The sequence below is a fragment of the Aedes albopictus genome, chromosome 2, assembly GCF_035046485.1.
Source record: "Aedes albopictus strain Foshan chromosome 2, AalbF5, whole genome shotgun sequence".
Classification (NCBI taxonomy): domain Eukaryota; kingdom Metazoa; phylum Arthropoda; class Insecta; order Diptera; family Culicidae; genus Aedes; species Aedes albopictus.
Genome location: NC_085137.1, coordinates 453565021 through 453581572, shown reverse-complemented (window position 1 = coordinate 453581572; position 16552 = coordinate 453565021). Strand labels below are relative to the sequence as shown.

At 39.3% G+C, this 16552-nt stretch overlaps 1 protein-coding gene and 1 long non-coding RNA gene across 2 annotated transcripts; one reads left to right on the top strand and one right to left on the bottom strand.

Moving 5' to 3' along the window:
- Positions 1-11193: 11193 nt before the first annotated feature.
- Positions 11194-12969, top strand: LOC115269187 (uncharacterized). Its single transcript, XM_029877602.2, has 2 exons — positions 11194-12026; positions 12376-12969. Exons 1-2 carry the CDS (start codon positions 11322-11324, stop codon positions 12877-12879), a joined length of 1209 nt encoding a protein of 402 aa, XP_029733462.1. The 5' UTR covers positions 11194-11321; the 3' UTR covers positions 12880-12969.
- Positions 12970-14106: 1137 nt separating this feature from the next.
- Positions 14107-15415, bottom strand: LOC134287402 (uncharacterized). The gene is made up of 2 exons (XR_009997278.1): positions 14859-15415; positions 14107-14800 (listed from the first exon to the last, which is right to left on the bottom strand). It is a non-coding gene; the product is annotated as an uncharacterized LOC134287402 (long non-coding RNA).
- Between the last annotated feature and the right edge of the window lie 1137 nt (positions 15416-16552).

Here is a 16552-nt window from a genome sequence, read left to right as displayed (position 1 = left end):
GATTCTTTCGGGAATTCCTCCATAGATTCCTCTACGAGCTCCTCCACGAATTCGCCCAAGAATTTCTCCAGAAAACTACCCAAAACATTTTTAGGCGTTCCTCAAAAAAACATCCCAGAGATTCCTCATAGAATTTCTCCAGAAATTTTACCATGAATTCCTCTCAAAAGATTTTCCCGGAGATTTCACCAGATTTTTTTTTCAATAAGTCTTTCCGGCATCGTTCTAAGGAATTTGTTTCAAGGATTCCTCCTAAGGAATCTTTCAGTAATTTATGAAAGGATTCCTGTATTAATTTCTCCAAGGATTACTCCACGAATTCCTTCGAGGGTCCCTACACGAAATCATCTAAAGATTTCTATCAGAAATTCTCCAAGGACTCCTCCAAACTTTCTTCCTAGAGTTCCTGCAACGATTCTTTCATGGATTCTTACAGTAATTTCTCCAAACATTTCTTTATGAAATTCTTCAACGATTATCCATGGGTTCCTCCAAAGAATTTTCCAGCAGAAGTTCCCCGGACAATTTATCCCACAATTTCTCTAAAAATTCTTTGATAATTTCTTCAAAAGATTTCTTATGGGAATTAAAACTGCAGGAATTCCAACCACCAGGAATTTCACCAGGAATTCTTCTAGAAATTCCTCCAAGAATTCCACAACGAATTCCACCAGGAACTGCATAAGAAACTTCTACAATAACTGTACCAGGAAATCACTAGTTTCTCAAAGTGAAGTTTCTCTGGGAATGCCTCTAGGAATGCCTCTAGGAATTCCTCCAAAAACTCCATCAGGAATTTACAAAATTGTCAGTCAGTAGTGTCTTCAGGTATGCCACTTGGAGTTTCTCGAGGAATTCCATCAGGAAGTCATCCGCGATATCCACTAGAAATTCTTTAAGGAGATCTACTAGGAATTTCACCAGAATTTGCTTCAGGAATTCCACCAAGAATTCCTCCAGAAATTCGACCAGAAGCTCCTCCAGGAATTCCACCTGGGATTTTACCTAACATTCCACTAAGAATTCCACCATGAATTCTTCCGAAAATTCTAGAAAAAGCTTCTCTAAGAATTCTCCCAGGAGTAACTCTATGAATTCCACCAGGATTTACAATAGAAATTCCTCTAGAAATTTCACCAGGTTTTCGTTAAGAATTACAACCACCAGGTATTCACCAGGAATTCTTCCAGAAATTCCTCCAGGAATTCCAGCAGGAATTGCATAAGAAATTTTTCCATTAATGATACCAAAAGTTCCGCCAGGAAAACCACCAGTTTCTCTTGGTGAAATTTCTCTGGGAATACCTCCAGGAATGCTCCTATTAATTTCACCAGAAATTCCTCCAGGATTTTCATAAGGAGTTTTTCCAGGAATTCAATCAGGATTTCTTCCACGATTCATTAAGCAATTCTACTAGAAATTTCACCAGGAGTTTCTCCAGCAGTTGATTTTCTTTAATTTCTTACAGAAATCACTCTATTCCATTACGAATTCCTCCAGGCACTCTAATACGAATTTTTCCAGGAATTCTACCAGGAATTCCTCTGAGAGTATCACCAGGATTTCCACCAGGTATTCCACATGGGATTCCTCAAGAAATTTTACCAGGATTTCCACCTGGGATTTGACCCGGAGTTCCTTTAGGAATTCCAGCAGGAATTGCATAAGAATTTTTTTCCAATAATGATACCAAAAGTTCCGCCAGGAAAACCACCTTGGTGAAATTTCTCTGGGAATACCTTTAAGAATTCAACTAGAAATTCCTCCAGGATTTTCATTAGGATTTTTTTCAAGAAATTCAATCAGGAGTTCTTCCACGATCATTAAGGAATTCTACTAGAAATTCCACCAGGAGTTCCTCTAGCAGAAGATCCTTTTTTAATTCTTTCAGAAATCACTCTATTAATACCTCCATGAATTCCATTAAAAATTCCTCCAGGCATTCTAATACGATTATTTCCAGGAATTCTGCCAGGAATTCCTCCGAGAATTTCACCAGGAATTCTACACGGCATTCCTCCGAAATTTTTATCAGACATTCTACCAGGAATTTCTCCAGATTCCACATGGGAATCTTGGAGAAATTTTTCCAGGATTTCCTCCTAGAACTACATCCGGAATTCCTTTAGGATTTTCATCAGGAATTCCACCAGGAATGACACCCGAAATTTCTTCAGGAACTTCTCCAGGAATTTCATCAGGATTTCCACTAGGAATCCCCTTAAGAATTCCTCTAGGAATTCTACAACGAATTCTTCCCGGAATACTACTAGGGATTCCAGGAAACCCTCTAGGATTTCTTACTGGAATTCTTCCAGAAGTTCCTCCGAGGACTTAACCAGGAATTACGCCTGAAATTTCAGTAGGATTTCCACGATGAATTCCAGCTGAGATTACATCATGAATTCCACCAGAAATTCCGCCAGAAATTCTTCAAGGAATTCCACCAGAGATGTTTCTAAGAATTCCACCAGGGATTTCTCTAAAAATTCTACCGTTAATTCTTTCAGGAATTCTACCAGGAAATCTTGCCAAGAATTTCACCAGGAAATCCATAAGAAGTTGCACTTGGAATTTCACAAGGAATTCCTCCATGAATTCCTGCAGGAACTCCACCAAACATTCCTCTTCGAATTCCACAAGGAATTCTACAAGAAATTCCTCCAGGAGTTCCACTTGGAACTCATCCGGAAATTAAACCAGGAATTACACCGGGAATTCCACCAGGCATTCTTCCAGGGTTTCCACCAGGAATTCCACCTAAATCTCCATCTTGATTTCTACCAGGAATTCCACCAGAATATCCGCATAGAATTCCATAACGAATACAACCAGGAATTAAATATGGAATTTCACCTACAACCATACCAGGACCTGCTCCAGGAATTTGACCTGGGAGTCCACCTAAAATTCCTCCAGGAATTCCAATGAATTCCTTCATCAATTCTAGCAGAAGTTTCTTTTTTAATTTCTTCAGGAGTAACTGAATGAATTTCTCCAGGAATTCCTCCAAAATTCCCCCGAGACTTTCACCATGAATTCTTCCAGAAATTCCATCACGAATTTCACAAGTTATTCAACAACGAGTCCCACATGGACTTAAATGACAAATTTTTCCAATAATTAACCCTAAAAGGGATACCTGGGGTCCATTTGGACCCCAGGCGCCTTTCAGAGCTCGTCTTTGATGGAACACACTCAGCGAGGTGACGAAACTGAGGCCATGAAGGTATCCCTTTTAGGGTTAAACCAACATCAAATTCAGGAAATCCATGTGAAATCATACCAGGAATTCTACGAAAAGTTGCTTCATGAATCCCTCTAGAATTCTTCTAGGAACTCCACCTGAAATTTTGTTTTAGAATTGCACCAGCAGAAGTTTCTTCATGAATTCCACCATAAATGTATTCAAGATATCCTCGAAGAATTCCTCCGGAAACTCCACCAAGGAATGCTCTCGGAGTTCCACCAGGAATCCCTCTAGGGATACCACCAGCAATTCCATCATTAATTCCACCAGCAATTCCGCTAGGATATTTTCCAGAAATTCTACCAAGAGTTCGTCAACGAGCTCCACTCAATTTTTTTTAATGATTTCCATTTTTAATTCCACCAGGATGTCCACCTGAAATTCCTCTAGGATTTCTACCAGAAATTCCCCAAAAATTCCTTCAGGAATTTTTCTTGAATGCACTAGATATTCCTCCATAAATTTCTTCAAGATTTCCTCCATGAAACCAACCAAAGTTTCTCAGGAATTCCAACAGAATTCCCCCTAGAACTTCCTCCAGGATTCCCTCTAGGTATTCCCCAGGAATTGCTTCAGGAATTTAACCATTCATACCTTCAAGAATTTCACCAGGAAATCCATAAGGAATCCACATGGAATTCCACAAGGAATCCCTCCAAGAATTTTACCAAAACTTCCGCCAATAATTATACCAGGAGTTCCTCCAAAAATTCCACTAGGAGATCCTCCAGGAAATTCACCCGTTTCTCTAGGAGAAGCACACAAGGAGCTCCTCCAGGAATTCCAACAGGAGTTTCTCCAGGAATTTCATTAGGAAGTCCTCCACGAAATTCTTGCAGAACATCTACATGGAAATCCTCTAGGAATTTCAACAGGATTCCACCAGAAATGCTTTCCGAAACTCCAGCAGAAATTTCTCCAGAAAACTCAGCAGAAATTCCTCCAGAAATTCTACCTTGTATTCCTCCAAGAAATCCATCAGACGTTCTTCCAAGAATTCCACCTAGAATTCCGTCAGGAATTTAACCAGAATTTACTTCATAAATTCCTGCAAAAGTCTCTCTTGTAATTCCTCCAGGACCACCACATATGCACAGAAAACCAGTAAAATCTGTTCCTTGGAGCAGTTATTGGAAAAACAATCTTCAAAGAGAGAAATTTGTACAGAACTTATGGAACTGGTAAAAGTTTTGGAGTAATCCTTAGTGAAAATCCGGTAGGCATTCCAGGTGGAATCCCTGGTGAAGAAATACTTATACGAACTCCTTGTAAAATTCCTGGAAGAATTCCTAGTAGAATTCCCAATAGAAATCCTAGCAGAATTCCTAGTAGAATACTTCGGTGTATTCTTGGTGGAATTTCTGGAATAATTCGTAGTATAATATCTGGAGTAATTCTAGTGGTGAAGTTCTCGTAGTCGAATACCTGAAGAAATTGTTGGTAAAATTCCTGGAGGAAATTCTGAGCGAATTTCTAGAGGATTTCATTTAGGAATTTCTGGGGGAAGTCATGGAAGAACTCCTGGTGCAATTCGTGTAGCAGTTCTCCAAAGAATTCCCAGCGGAATTCCTGATGGAATTCCTAGAGGGACTACTTGTGGAATTCTTGAAGGAATTCTTGGAGAAATTCCTGGAAGATATACTGAAGAGCTTTTTGGTGGATTTCAAAAAGGACTTCATTGAAGAACGCCTGGTAGAATTCCCAGATGAATTCCTGGTGGACACCCAACAAACATTGTTGCTGTATAACAGATGAATAAACTACTCTTAAGATTAATTTTAAAAATTTTGGCTGTTATTCAGCTATCATTGTTTGTTGGGTATCCAGGTGGATTCCAAAGGGAAATTCCTTAAAAGAATCCAAGTGGAGCTCGTGGAGTAACTTTAGGTGGAATATCTGGAGGAACTTCTGGCGGAATTCCTGGTGATATCTCTGGTGAGGTTTATGGTGCATTTCCAGATGGAAATGCTGGTAAAATATCCAGAGTAATTCCGAGTGGAATGCCTGATAGAATTTCTGGAAAAATTCGTAGTAGAACACCTAGTGGAATACTTAGAGGGATTCATGGTAGAATTGCTAGAGGAAACCTGGTGGAAATCCTGGTGAAATTCCTGGATGAATTCCTTGTGGTGAAATTCTCGGAGGAATTTCTGGTAGAATTTCTGCAGGAATTCCTGGTAGAATTATTAAAATTACACGTAGAAGAATACACGGAGGAATTCCTAGAGGGATTTCTATTGGAGCCACTAAAGGTATTCCTGGTGGTATTCCTATAGAGGTTCCTTGTGGAAATCCTGGTAAAATTCCTGGAGGAATTCCGGGTGTAATTTCAGATGAAAATTCTGGTGAAATTTCTGGATGAATTCTGGCTGAAATTCTTGGTGGAAATCCTGGAAGAATCCTGGGAGTAATTCCAGGTTGAAATCCCGGTAAAGTTTCTTGAGAAATTCCGAGTGGAATACCATTGAATTCCTGGTGAAATTCTTGGAGGAATTCCTGGAGGAATTTATGGTAGAATTCCCGAAAGAGTTTGTATCTTGAGGAATTCTTAGTGGAATTCCTAAAGGGATTCCTAGTGGAATTTCTGTAGGAATTAATGGAGAGATTTCTGAAGGAGTTTTAAGAAAAACTTCCGCTGGAGGAGTTGCTGGTGGAATTCCTAGTAGAATTCCTTAAAGAATCGTGGAAGAATTCTTGATGGAATTCCTGGAGAAACTCCTGATGAAATTCCAGGAGACACTCTTGATAAAAATCGTGGAGAAATTCCTGGTGGAAGGAGTCTCTGAAGGAATTCCCGAAGGAATCCTTGAAGAAATTCCTCAAGGAGGAGTGGAATTCTCAAAGAAATCCCAGGAGGAGTTCCTAAAAGCATCCCAGAAGGAATTCCCGGAAGAATTTCAGCTGTAATTCCAGCAAGAATCCCAGAAGAAATTTTTGAAGTAATATAAAGAAGAGTTCCTGAAAGAATGCCTGGAGGAAATCTCAAAGGAATGCCTGTAGGACAAATTAAAATCGTTTTAGCTGCTAAGAAGAATGAAAGAGCCGAAAACTTTCCATAAATCAGCAATCATAGTCGAAAGCATCCACGAAATTTCTTATGCAATTTCTGCTGGAATTCCTAGAGGAATTTCTGAAAGAATACCTGGTGAATACCTGGTGAATACCTGGTGGTTGTAATTCTTAACGAATTTCCAGTGAAATTTCTATTGGAAATCCTAGAGGAGTTCATGGAGTTACTCTTGAAAGAATTCTTAAAGAAGCTTTTTCTAGAATTATCGGAAGAATTCATGGTGGAATTCTAAGAGGAGTTTTAGCTTAAATCTCAGGTGGAATTCTTGGAGGAATTCTTGGTGGAATTCCTAAAGCAAATCCTGGTGAAATTCCTAGTAGATCTCCTTAAAAAAAATTCTAGTTGATATCACGGAGAACTTTCTGATGGCACTCCTCGAGAAACTCCTGAAGACACTATGAATTGACAATTTTTGAGGAATTCTGGGCGGAGTTCTTGGAGAAATTTCTAGAGGCATTCCCAGAGAATTTTCACCTAGAGAAACTAGTGGATTTCCTGTTCAACCTACTGGTATAGTTATTGTAGAAATTTCTTATGCAGTTCCTGGTGGAATTTGTTGTGGAATTCCTGGAGGAATTTCTGGAAGAATTCCTGGTGAAATATCTGGTGGTTGGAATTCCTGCAGTTTTCATTCCCTCCAGAAATCCTTTGAATAACAAATCAAAGAATCTTTGGTATAATAAATGGAGGTAAAGAACCATTTCTGGTGGAATTCATGATGTAATCTTGGCTGGAATTTATCGTGGAAATCCTGCTGAAATTTGTGGAGGAATTCCTGGTGAAGTCCTCGGTGAAATTTCTGGTGGAATTCCAGTAAAAATTCCAAGAGATATTCTTGGATGAACTACTGGTTGAATTTTTGAAGGAATTTCTGGTGAAAAGCTTAAGAGAATTCCTGGGAGATCTGGCAAAATGCATGGAGGAATTGCTGGTGGAATTCCTAGAAGGGTTCGTGGTGGAATTCAGATAGACGTCTGGTGGAATTCCTGGAGGAACTCAATGGGAAAAATCTGAAAGAATTTCTGGTGGAATTCATGGAGAAACTCCTTCTGGAATTCTTGGAACAATTCCTGGTGCAATTCTTGGAAAAAGTTTCAAGTGGAATCCCTGCAAGAATTTCTGGTAGAATTTAAGGCAGACATCATGGTGGATTTCCTTGATAAAATCCTGATGGATTCTCTTTAGGAATTCTTAAAAGGATTCCTGGTGGAACTCCTGGTTTAGTTTTTGGTGGAATTCCTGAAGGAATTCTTGGTGAAATTCTTGGAGGAAATCCTGAAAGAATTCTTGAAGGAATTTCCGGCCAAACCCTGGTGGAATGCCTAGTGTAATTCCTGGTTGAATTCCAGGTGAAGTTCTAGGTAGAATTTGTGGAACAATTCCTGGCTGAGTTCCTTGTGGAATTCATGATGGAATTTCTGGTGGAATTCTGGCTGGAACTGCTGGAGAAAAAACCTGGTGGAATTCCTGAAGGAAATTCTTATGGATTTCCTTGAAGAGATTGTTCATCAACTTCTAGTGCATATCCAAGATTTTCTTAGAAATAAATAGAAGGATTCCTGGTAGAATTACCAGAGAGATTCCTGTCGAAATTTCTGAAGGAATTTCGAGTGGAATAGTTCCTGGTGGATTTCATGGTAGATTTCCTAGAGGAATTTCTGGTAGAATTTCTAAACGAATTCCTGATAGAATTCCCAGTAGAATTAGTAGTAAAATTCCTGGAGCAATTGCTAAGGGGGTTCCCGGTGGAAATCCTGATGAAATTCCCGGAGAAATTCCGGGTGTAATTCCTGGTGGAAATCCTGCTGAAATTCCTAAAGGAACTCCGGGTCAAATCCCAGGTGGAAATCCTGGTAAAATTTCTTGAGGAATCCCATGTGGAATACCTGGTGGAAATCCTGGTGATACTCTCGGAGGAATTCCTGGTAGAATTCCTGGAAAAATTCGTATTAGAGTGCCTGGAGGAATTCGTAATGGAATAGAGTGATTTCTGTAAGAAATTAAAGAAAATCAACTGCTGGAGAAACTCCTGGTGAAATTTCTAGTAGAATTGCTTAATGAATCGTGGAAGAAATCCTGATTGAATTCCTGGAAAAACTCCTTATGAAAATCCTGGAGGAATTTCTGGTGAAATTAATAGGAGCATTCCTGGAGGTATTCCCAGAGAAATTTCACCAAGAGAAACTGGTGGTTTTCCTGGCGGAACTTTTTGTATCATTAATGGAAAAATTTCTTATGCAATTCCTGCTGGAATTCCTGGAGGAATTTCTGGAAGAATTCCTGGTGAATACCTGGTGGTTGTAATTCTTAACGAAAACCTGGTGAAATTTCTAGAGGAATTTCTATTGTAAATCCTGGTGGAATTCATAGAGTTACTCCTGGGAGAATTCTTAGAGAAGCTTTTTCTAGAATTTTCGGAAGAATTCATGGTGGAATTCTTAGTGGAATGTTAGGTAAAATCCCAGGTGGAATTCCTGGAGGAACTTCTGGTCGAATTTCCTGATGGAGTTTTTGGAGGAATTCCTAGAGGCATTCCTAGAGGCATTCCCAGAGAAACTTCACTTTGAGAAACTAGTGATTTCCTGGTACAGTTATTGTAGAAGTTTCTTATGCAGTTCCTGGTGGAATTCGTTGTGGAATTCTTGGAGGAATTTCTAGAAGAATTCCTGGTGAAATTCCTGGTGGTTGGAATTCCTGCAGTTTTAATTCCCATAAGAAATCTTTTGAAGAAATTATCAAAGAATTTTTAGAGAAATTGTGGGATAAATTGTCCGGGGAACTTCTGCTGGAAAATTCTTTGGAGGAACCCATGGATAATCGTTGAAGAATTTCATAAAGAAATGTTTGGAGAAATTACTGTAAGAATCCATGAAAGAATCGTTGCAGGAACTCTAGGAAGAAAGTTTGGAGGAGTCCTTGGAGAATTTCTGATAGAAATCTTTAGATGATTTCGTGTAGGGACCCTCGAAGGAATTCGTGGAGTAATCCTTGGAGAAATTAATACAGGAATCCTTTCATAAATTACTGAAAGATTCCTTAGGAGGAATCCTTGAAACAAATTCCTTAGAACGATGCCGGAAAGACTTATTGAAAAAAAAAAATCTGGTGAAATCTCCGGGAAAATCTTTTGAGAGGAATTCATGGTAAAATTTCTGGAGAAATTCTATGAGGAATCTCTGGGATGTTTTTTGAGGAACGCCTAAAAATGTTTTGGGTAGTTTTCTGGAGAAATTCTTGGGCGAATTCGTGGAGGAGCTCGTAGAGGAATCTATGGAGGAATTCCCGAAAGAATCGTGGAAAGAATGCTTGATAGATTTTCTGTAGGAATTTTGATGAATCGTTGACGAAATTTCTAGATGAATTTGAAAAACTGTTATCATTCTGCAGAGCAAAAGTTTCTAAAACCAGATTCTATCTCAAATCATTAGTTCTAAGCTCCAACTTTGCACTTTTAAGAATAGCGTGTCCAAGATTTTTTTTTTATTTATTTTTTTTTTTACCGAAACCCTATCTCTTGAACCCTCATTCTCTACCAGAATTTATTTAATTTCCCCCGGAACTACGTGATTCCCTTCAGTGACTTCAAGATTCCTTCTGTAATTTTACCCCTCCCACTTTCTCGGAATCATCAGTTTATGCCTCTTCCCGTTCTATCAAAACCTCTATTTTTCACCGATAATAATCAACCTGCACCTAGAATCACTAGTCCACTTCCCTAATCATCACGAAGAGCCTCTCAGGATCACGGTAATCACACCAAATCATTCAACATCAACATGAACCAGCGCACAGCGTCGTTCTTGTCATTCATACGCGCTACGCTGTTGCTATTGGACGACTGATCAAGTGTGCTGTGCGCGCGGTGGCGCGATGCAAAACAAGACGCCAGCTCCAATGACACAGTGGGGTTAAGTGAGCTTTCATCTGTGGCATTTACTGAGGCAAATAATTGATCCGAAATAGGGTGTTCAAATCGAAATTGTAAGAAAACGATAAGATTTAGGAGTTTGACGTCAAAGAACGAAATGTTAAGCGAGTCAAGGCGCACAAGTTTCTCTAAGAGAAAAATTTAATTTACCACGCATTTTTCAAAGTTAATAAGCAAAAACTTGTCAAAAAAAGCTAACTTTTAACTTTTTTGCCCTACAAAACTTACTAAATTACAAAAACCAACAGGTTCAAAGACGTTATTAGATAGAAAATTTAATTATCTTTCCAATGCAATCGAAAGAACTTCGATAAGTTGAACCATTTTGAAGTTACAGCCACTTTAGGGTGGGCATAGTCAAAAACATTAAAAGTTCAATAACTCCGGAACGGTTGAGATTTGACCATATGCGTAGAACAATTTTTTTCTCCTATTATGGTCCTCTATCACCCCCCCAAAGGATTAGCATTAAGGAAAGGAACACCCTGTATATCGTTTTATTTATTATTTTCCCGTTATTCTCTACAGGAAGCTTCAACCCCAAATTCTCGACGAATTTCGATGTTTTCCCAAACTGTGATTTTTAATTTCAACCATTTCTTTTTCATTTTAGTTCATATAATTTATTTTTATAATTTGTATGAGTACTTACCACTAGTCTCGAACTCATGACCTTCTGACTGAAATCCGGATGCATACCACTGCGCCATGCGAACGTTATGCAGAATAAGATATTTTTTCTTGAAGTACTGATTTCAAAATGATATTCTACTCAAGGTCAATATAAAGCAGTATAGGACCTTCCTTTGAACTTTAAAGTGAATGTTTAGTTCCCGCAGAACCCAAACACACCTTAAAAGTTGATTCAAAGTTCATGCGAAGCTGTGCTGAACTTGCGCCGTTTTGACATTTCATCTTTGTTTTGATTGCGCAAAAGTTGCTCCAACCGCGAAAGCAAGCAGCAGCTCGGCAGCAGTAAAGTGATTGTTTTTTGTAATATTTCAAGCGGAATCGTAAGTACAGCATTACTAATTATTAGTTCGGTTCTAATTGCAACTAAATTGCAACAGAAAATGCCGTTCGCCCTCGTGGAGACAACAAACGCACGGGGCTTCAACGAGTTGTCGGCAGTTCCGACATCATGGCTGCGGGGATCAAAAAGCGGAAATATTTTGCTGTGGCCAAACGTGAAGAGCGTTGCAGAACAGGAGAAAATGCTCCGCGATGAAACCAGCTGTCCAAAAAAGTCCTGGCTGAAGTACAAATGTAAAGTCAAGCGAAATCCCATTTCAACTTTTGCTGCAGCAAAACGCATGCTGGAAGAGCTGTCCGGAGAATCGTCATCCGACGCTGGTCATCTAGTTCGGCGTAAACAAAAACACGATAAGCGAGAAACGGAAAACTTCCAAAGCATGCTTGTTTTGGATAACTCAAATCGCTCACCAGAAGCACAGCTGAATCCAATTGTAATTGAGGTAAGAGGAGGGGTTCAGGATGAAATCCATCAGGAATCACTCTTACAGTCGCCATCCGAGGACGCTGCTCAGCATGAAATACTTCCTCAAGCTCTGACAAACGACAGACTGGAAAGACTGGAGAAGCGAGCAGCGGGTATCGGTACCCAAAACGATTTCATCTTGGACACAGTCCGAAGCATCAATTCCGGTAAAAGGGACATCGAGCTGGCATCTTCGTTTAGTTTCAAGCCTATCAAGGACGAACAGGAGTTAGCTGAACTGGAAAAGAAGCTGGAGGACAACGAATTCAAACTGAAAATGGTAAGTATATTATAAAAATACCTTACGTTATGCCTCAACGGGTAGAAAAAGTCGTAAGATATTTAGGGTGAGGAACTATTTGGGCAGATGGTCTAATTTTGGGCACTTCTCGTTATTGCTTTGTTAATTTTAGTTTGATTGGCTTTATGCACATGGTGGACACGTACTGTATCTAGCTGTATACAAGAAGTAAATTGCCATGAAAAAACGCTCAATTATAGCAGAAATTGTCTAAAATAGTACCCTCTGCGCAAATGGTAACACACCCTAACAAATTGCAGTCATAAAATTCATATTTTAGTTTTTTAAACCAGGCATTACATGAGGAACTGTATTCTTACCATTTTAGATCAATTGGCTACGACTGAACGCTACCGGGGATTGCGCTGATAATCGAATGCTAGGTGCACTCGATTTTCTGCTCAGCAGGGAGTTCCAGACCAAATGCACCTGGACTGGAGCCAGTAGGAAAGGACCGAAAACAGCTATCATGCCGAACCGCAATGTGTTGCAATTGTTCGTTGAAGTTGGAAGCAACGAGTCCGAGACAGTTACCCAACAGAAACTGGCAAGCTTTTTCAAAAGAAAACTCAAGAACTCGCTCAAACGGCTGCTTACAACTGGCATGCGCCGAGGAACCAGGCATGTAAGAAGACGTAGACAACCAGCACAAGCTACTGAGCAGGAGGTAAAATTTGAACCAGATGGAGAGCATAACGAAAAACGTGGCGATCGCAGTGACCAAGACTCTGACAGCAACGCTAGTTCTGTCATCAATTCATCGGACGCCTTGGATGCAGTGGATGTTGAGTCCGACTCAAGTGGCCCTAATCCCAATGACTCTAGCGAATAGTGAACTGGATTGCACCTGCCATGAGCTATATATGAATAACTATTCTCAGCTTTCAGAACTTATCTTACCTTATTGTCATTTGATGATTATAAGTTAAGCCTGGAACACATAGCGTTCGTTCCGTCGAGGTTTGCGTTTTTTTGACAGTTTTTCCATGGGAAATCTGTCAAATTACTGTCACGCACACGCAAACGTATGCATTGTGTGGGGCACTTTACAATCGCTTTGAATGCGTAGGGTAGGCATGCGCAAAATGACCACTTCGATAAAAATTGTCGGTTTGAGTTTTAGTATTTTATTCGTTCTTTTTTCTCTTTCCATAAAAAAAAACTACAATTCTATTAATGATTAAATCTTGTTTTTACAAGTCGCCCTGTACCTTTTAATACAAATGATCATTTTGCACTCATCTCTCCTGTTATATGAGAAAGAGATTTTATAAGTGTAAGCATTCAAAGATTAATTGAATTTGAATAACGTTTATTTTCTTTTGATCGTACCTTCCCAAGTAACCACAAGCATTATATCATTGCACGAATTAGACTGAATATTAACCTTTGCAATGCGAAATGCAGTAATTCCACACTTGTCATGCAATAATCCTTTAGATTGGCATTATCAATGTAATGATGCATTGCATTTTTCTTTACATTAGGGTCCATTAAATGGTGATATCAGATACTTCAATAATTCAACACTGCAAAAACTGAACAAATGCAATGCACAAATTAGCAAAGTTTGCTCTAACAATACAATTATAAAAGCTTGACTCTAATGGTAAACAAATGAAATCAAGAAGATTGAATAACTTTACGGTCAACTCAAGCGGTCTTCAACGTTTCTGGTTCGACTCCCGGCCAACTTAATCCCCGTTTGAGCCACCGATCGATGACAGCAAAACCTTTTTAAAGATGGCCTTTTCTCTTTTCTGTAGGCTGCTATCACATGCCAATGATGATGGAAACCACAATTAGCATATGAACAGTATGCGAAGCGAAGGGTGTTTTAATCGTGCTTTTCATTTTCTTATATTGATTAAATATCTTCGAAAATGCATTATGTATTTATCAGTAATTTATCAGATTGTGATAAATTACTGTATTCTATTAAATATGACATAGTCGTTTTGCCCTCTACTGCAATGATTGAGACAGAAGAACAGTTTCCTTTAAGTTAATGAAATATCTGTTGTTATCACTGCAGCAGAAACGGTCCAAGGCACCAGCGCGTATGGAACTCATCTAGCGGTCTTCAACACTTCTGGTTCGACTCCCGACCCGGCGACAAAAAAATAATGGTCAAAACATTCACGTGGGCATCAGTACCGTCGATAACGAAACCGGTGCTAAAAATAGATTTTTGTTTTGGTTTTTCTAGTTGCACGTATCAAGCATGTGCAAATGCAAATGTACAGCACATGCATTTATGTTACTTTAGCAATGGCTGTCAGCGTGCTGCAATATGTGGCACTAATTGGATTTTAGTGGGGCCCTTTTCGACTTTAATATTACTTTAATGAGGTGTTTAAAGTAATGCAGCATTATATTCACAATTTTAATTATAAATATATGGCAAAATTGGTGCACTTATATACGGCTTCGTGGTTACTTGGGTACCTTTTAGAAACGCACGAGCCGGTGAGTCGCAGATAAAACACCTTAGTTTTAGATTAATTTGGCAACCGTTGATGATTATTCCATGTTTCAGCACATCAATGAGCTCATCAACCATTTGTTTAAGAAAATCGTCAAGGCTACTTGGCTTGCTTTTACCATTAAAAATTGCAATTACCATCGGTGCTATTTCTGGCATTTCGGAGATGTTCATCAGAATTGGCCAAAACTGTAATTTGCTGCTTTTGTACAGAGGAATTCCATCAATGTTGATGTTAATCGATAAGTCCAGTGATTGTTCTGTATGCCTGTGAATAAAACGAATAATTAAAAAGATGTTTGGAAATAAAAGAGTAATGATCATACCGAAAATATTCATATAGACATTGCTTGATTCCTTTGTACCAAAATTGTCCTCCAGCGACTTGGACAATTTCGGAGGTTGCTTGTCTTGATGTTTTTAATAACGTTCTTGCGGAGCGCGGCAACCTTTTCCCATTTGTTTTTCTCCTGATTATATCCATAATTAAGTTTATGGATTCGTGGGACTGATTGGTTTTAAGTGCCCAATATCTGATGCACTCGCTCAGATCCATTTGGTCCAAAACGTCATTGTTTTGGTCTCCTGCGATCGATGAAGATGACTCATCGGAAGAATCGTCATCAATGGGCCAACAATCCTCTGATTCGCTGCCATCATTATCAAATGTAGCTTCTTCTAACAGTGGTCCCGGATCTACACCAATTTCTCTCTTTGTCGGAACATTGTTGCATTGATGTGTTTGTTGATTTTCTGAAAACAGTAGCTAGAGCGCTAGGTTTTATAAAGAAAACAATCTGTTATTTATATTACCTGTGTGTTCGGCCGATTTGTTTTCTTTTTCCCATTTTTGCAGAAGTTTTTTTCGGTGATAATAGAACAGTCCACTGTGGGGCCCATATAGCCGAGGCGGTAAACGCACGGGTATTCAGCATGACCATGCTGAGGGTGACGGGTTCGATTCCCGGTCGGTCCAGGATCTTTTCGTAAAGGAAATTTCCTTGACTACCTTGGGCATAGAGTATCTTCGTGCCTGCCACACGATATACGCATGCAAAATGGTCATTGGCAGAGGAAGCTCTCAGTTAATAACTGTGGAAGTGCTCATAGAACACTAAGCTGAGAAGCAGGCTTTGTCCCAATGAGGACGTTACGCCAAGAAGAGAGAGAGAACAGTCCACTCTTTTTAATTGATTTTGAAAACTCCATGTTTAACTCTCGCAGCACAATCACTATTTTTAGCACTTTTCCAAAGTAAACATTGCGACGCCTTTTAACGCGTGCATCGGAACTTAAAGTGAACCCGAGCTAAGTCGAAAATAAGCGCTGGGTAGATTTAAGGTGAACATTTAGGCTGTTTAAGATACGATAAATTACTTCGATTGAGCATCGTAATTGAAGTTCGTAAGAAGGTATGTGTTTACTTTATAAGCACTTTGAAGTAGAAATAAAAAGAATAAATGAACTTTTGTTGAACTTTCAAATTGCTTATAGATCTTAGCGATACTTTATTCAGTATCAAGTTCATTTATGCCAACATCATCCTTATAATCAGCAATAAAGTTCTACGAAACTAGATTTGAACCAAATGTGAACTCCTTAGTTCGTTTCTCAAGTAATATTCGAACTTTTGGTTGCTTGGGGTTGTCCTAGCTGGAACGATGTTTGCTTCTTAGCTGAGTGTTCTTTGAGAACTTTCACAGTTATTAACTTGAGTTATCTTTGTCAATTGAACTTTGGTGTGAAGGATCCGTCAATTCAACTCGAATGACACATTTTACACCGTTTTCCTTATCATCCCCCGTACCCGCAGTACAACATCCTAGGGATTACTTATTGGCGAAGCCGGGGCCATTTGCGGTCACTTCCCGGAAGGGTACAACAACTGACACGATTAACGGTTTATTGCTGGGGCTGTGGCTGTATGGACGACACTGAACAGTAGTGCATGGTGGTGGAAAATGGGCGAAATCGATGAATGATTAATTGGACAAAGCTCTCTCGCTGCGTGGGTGAAGGT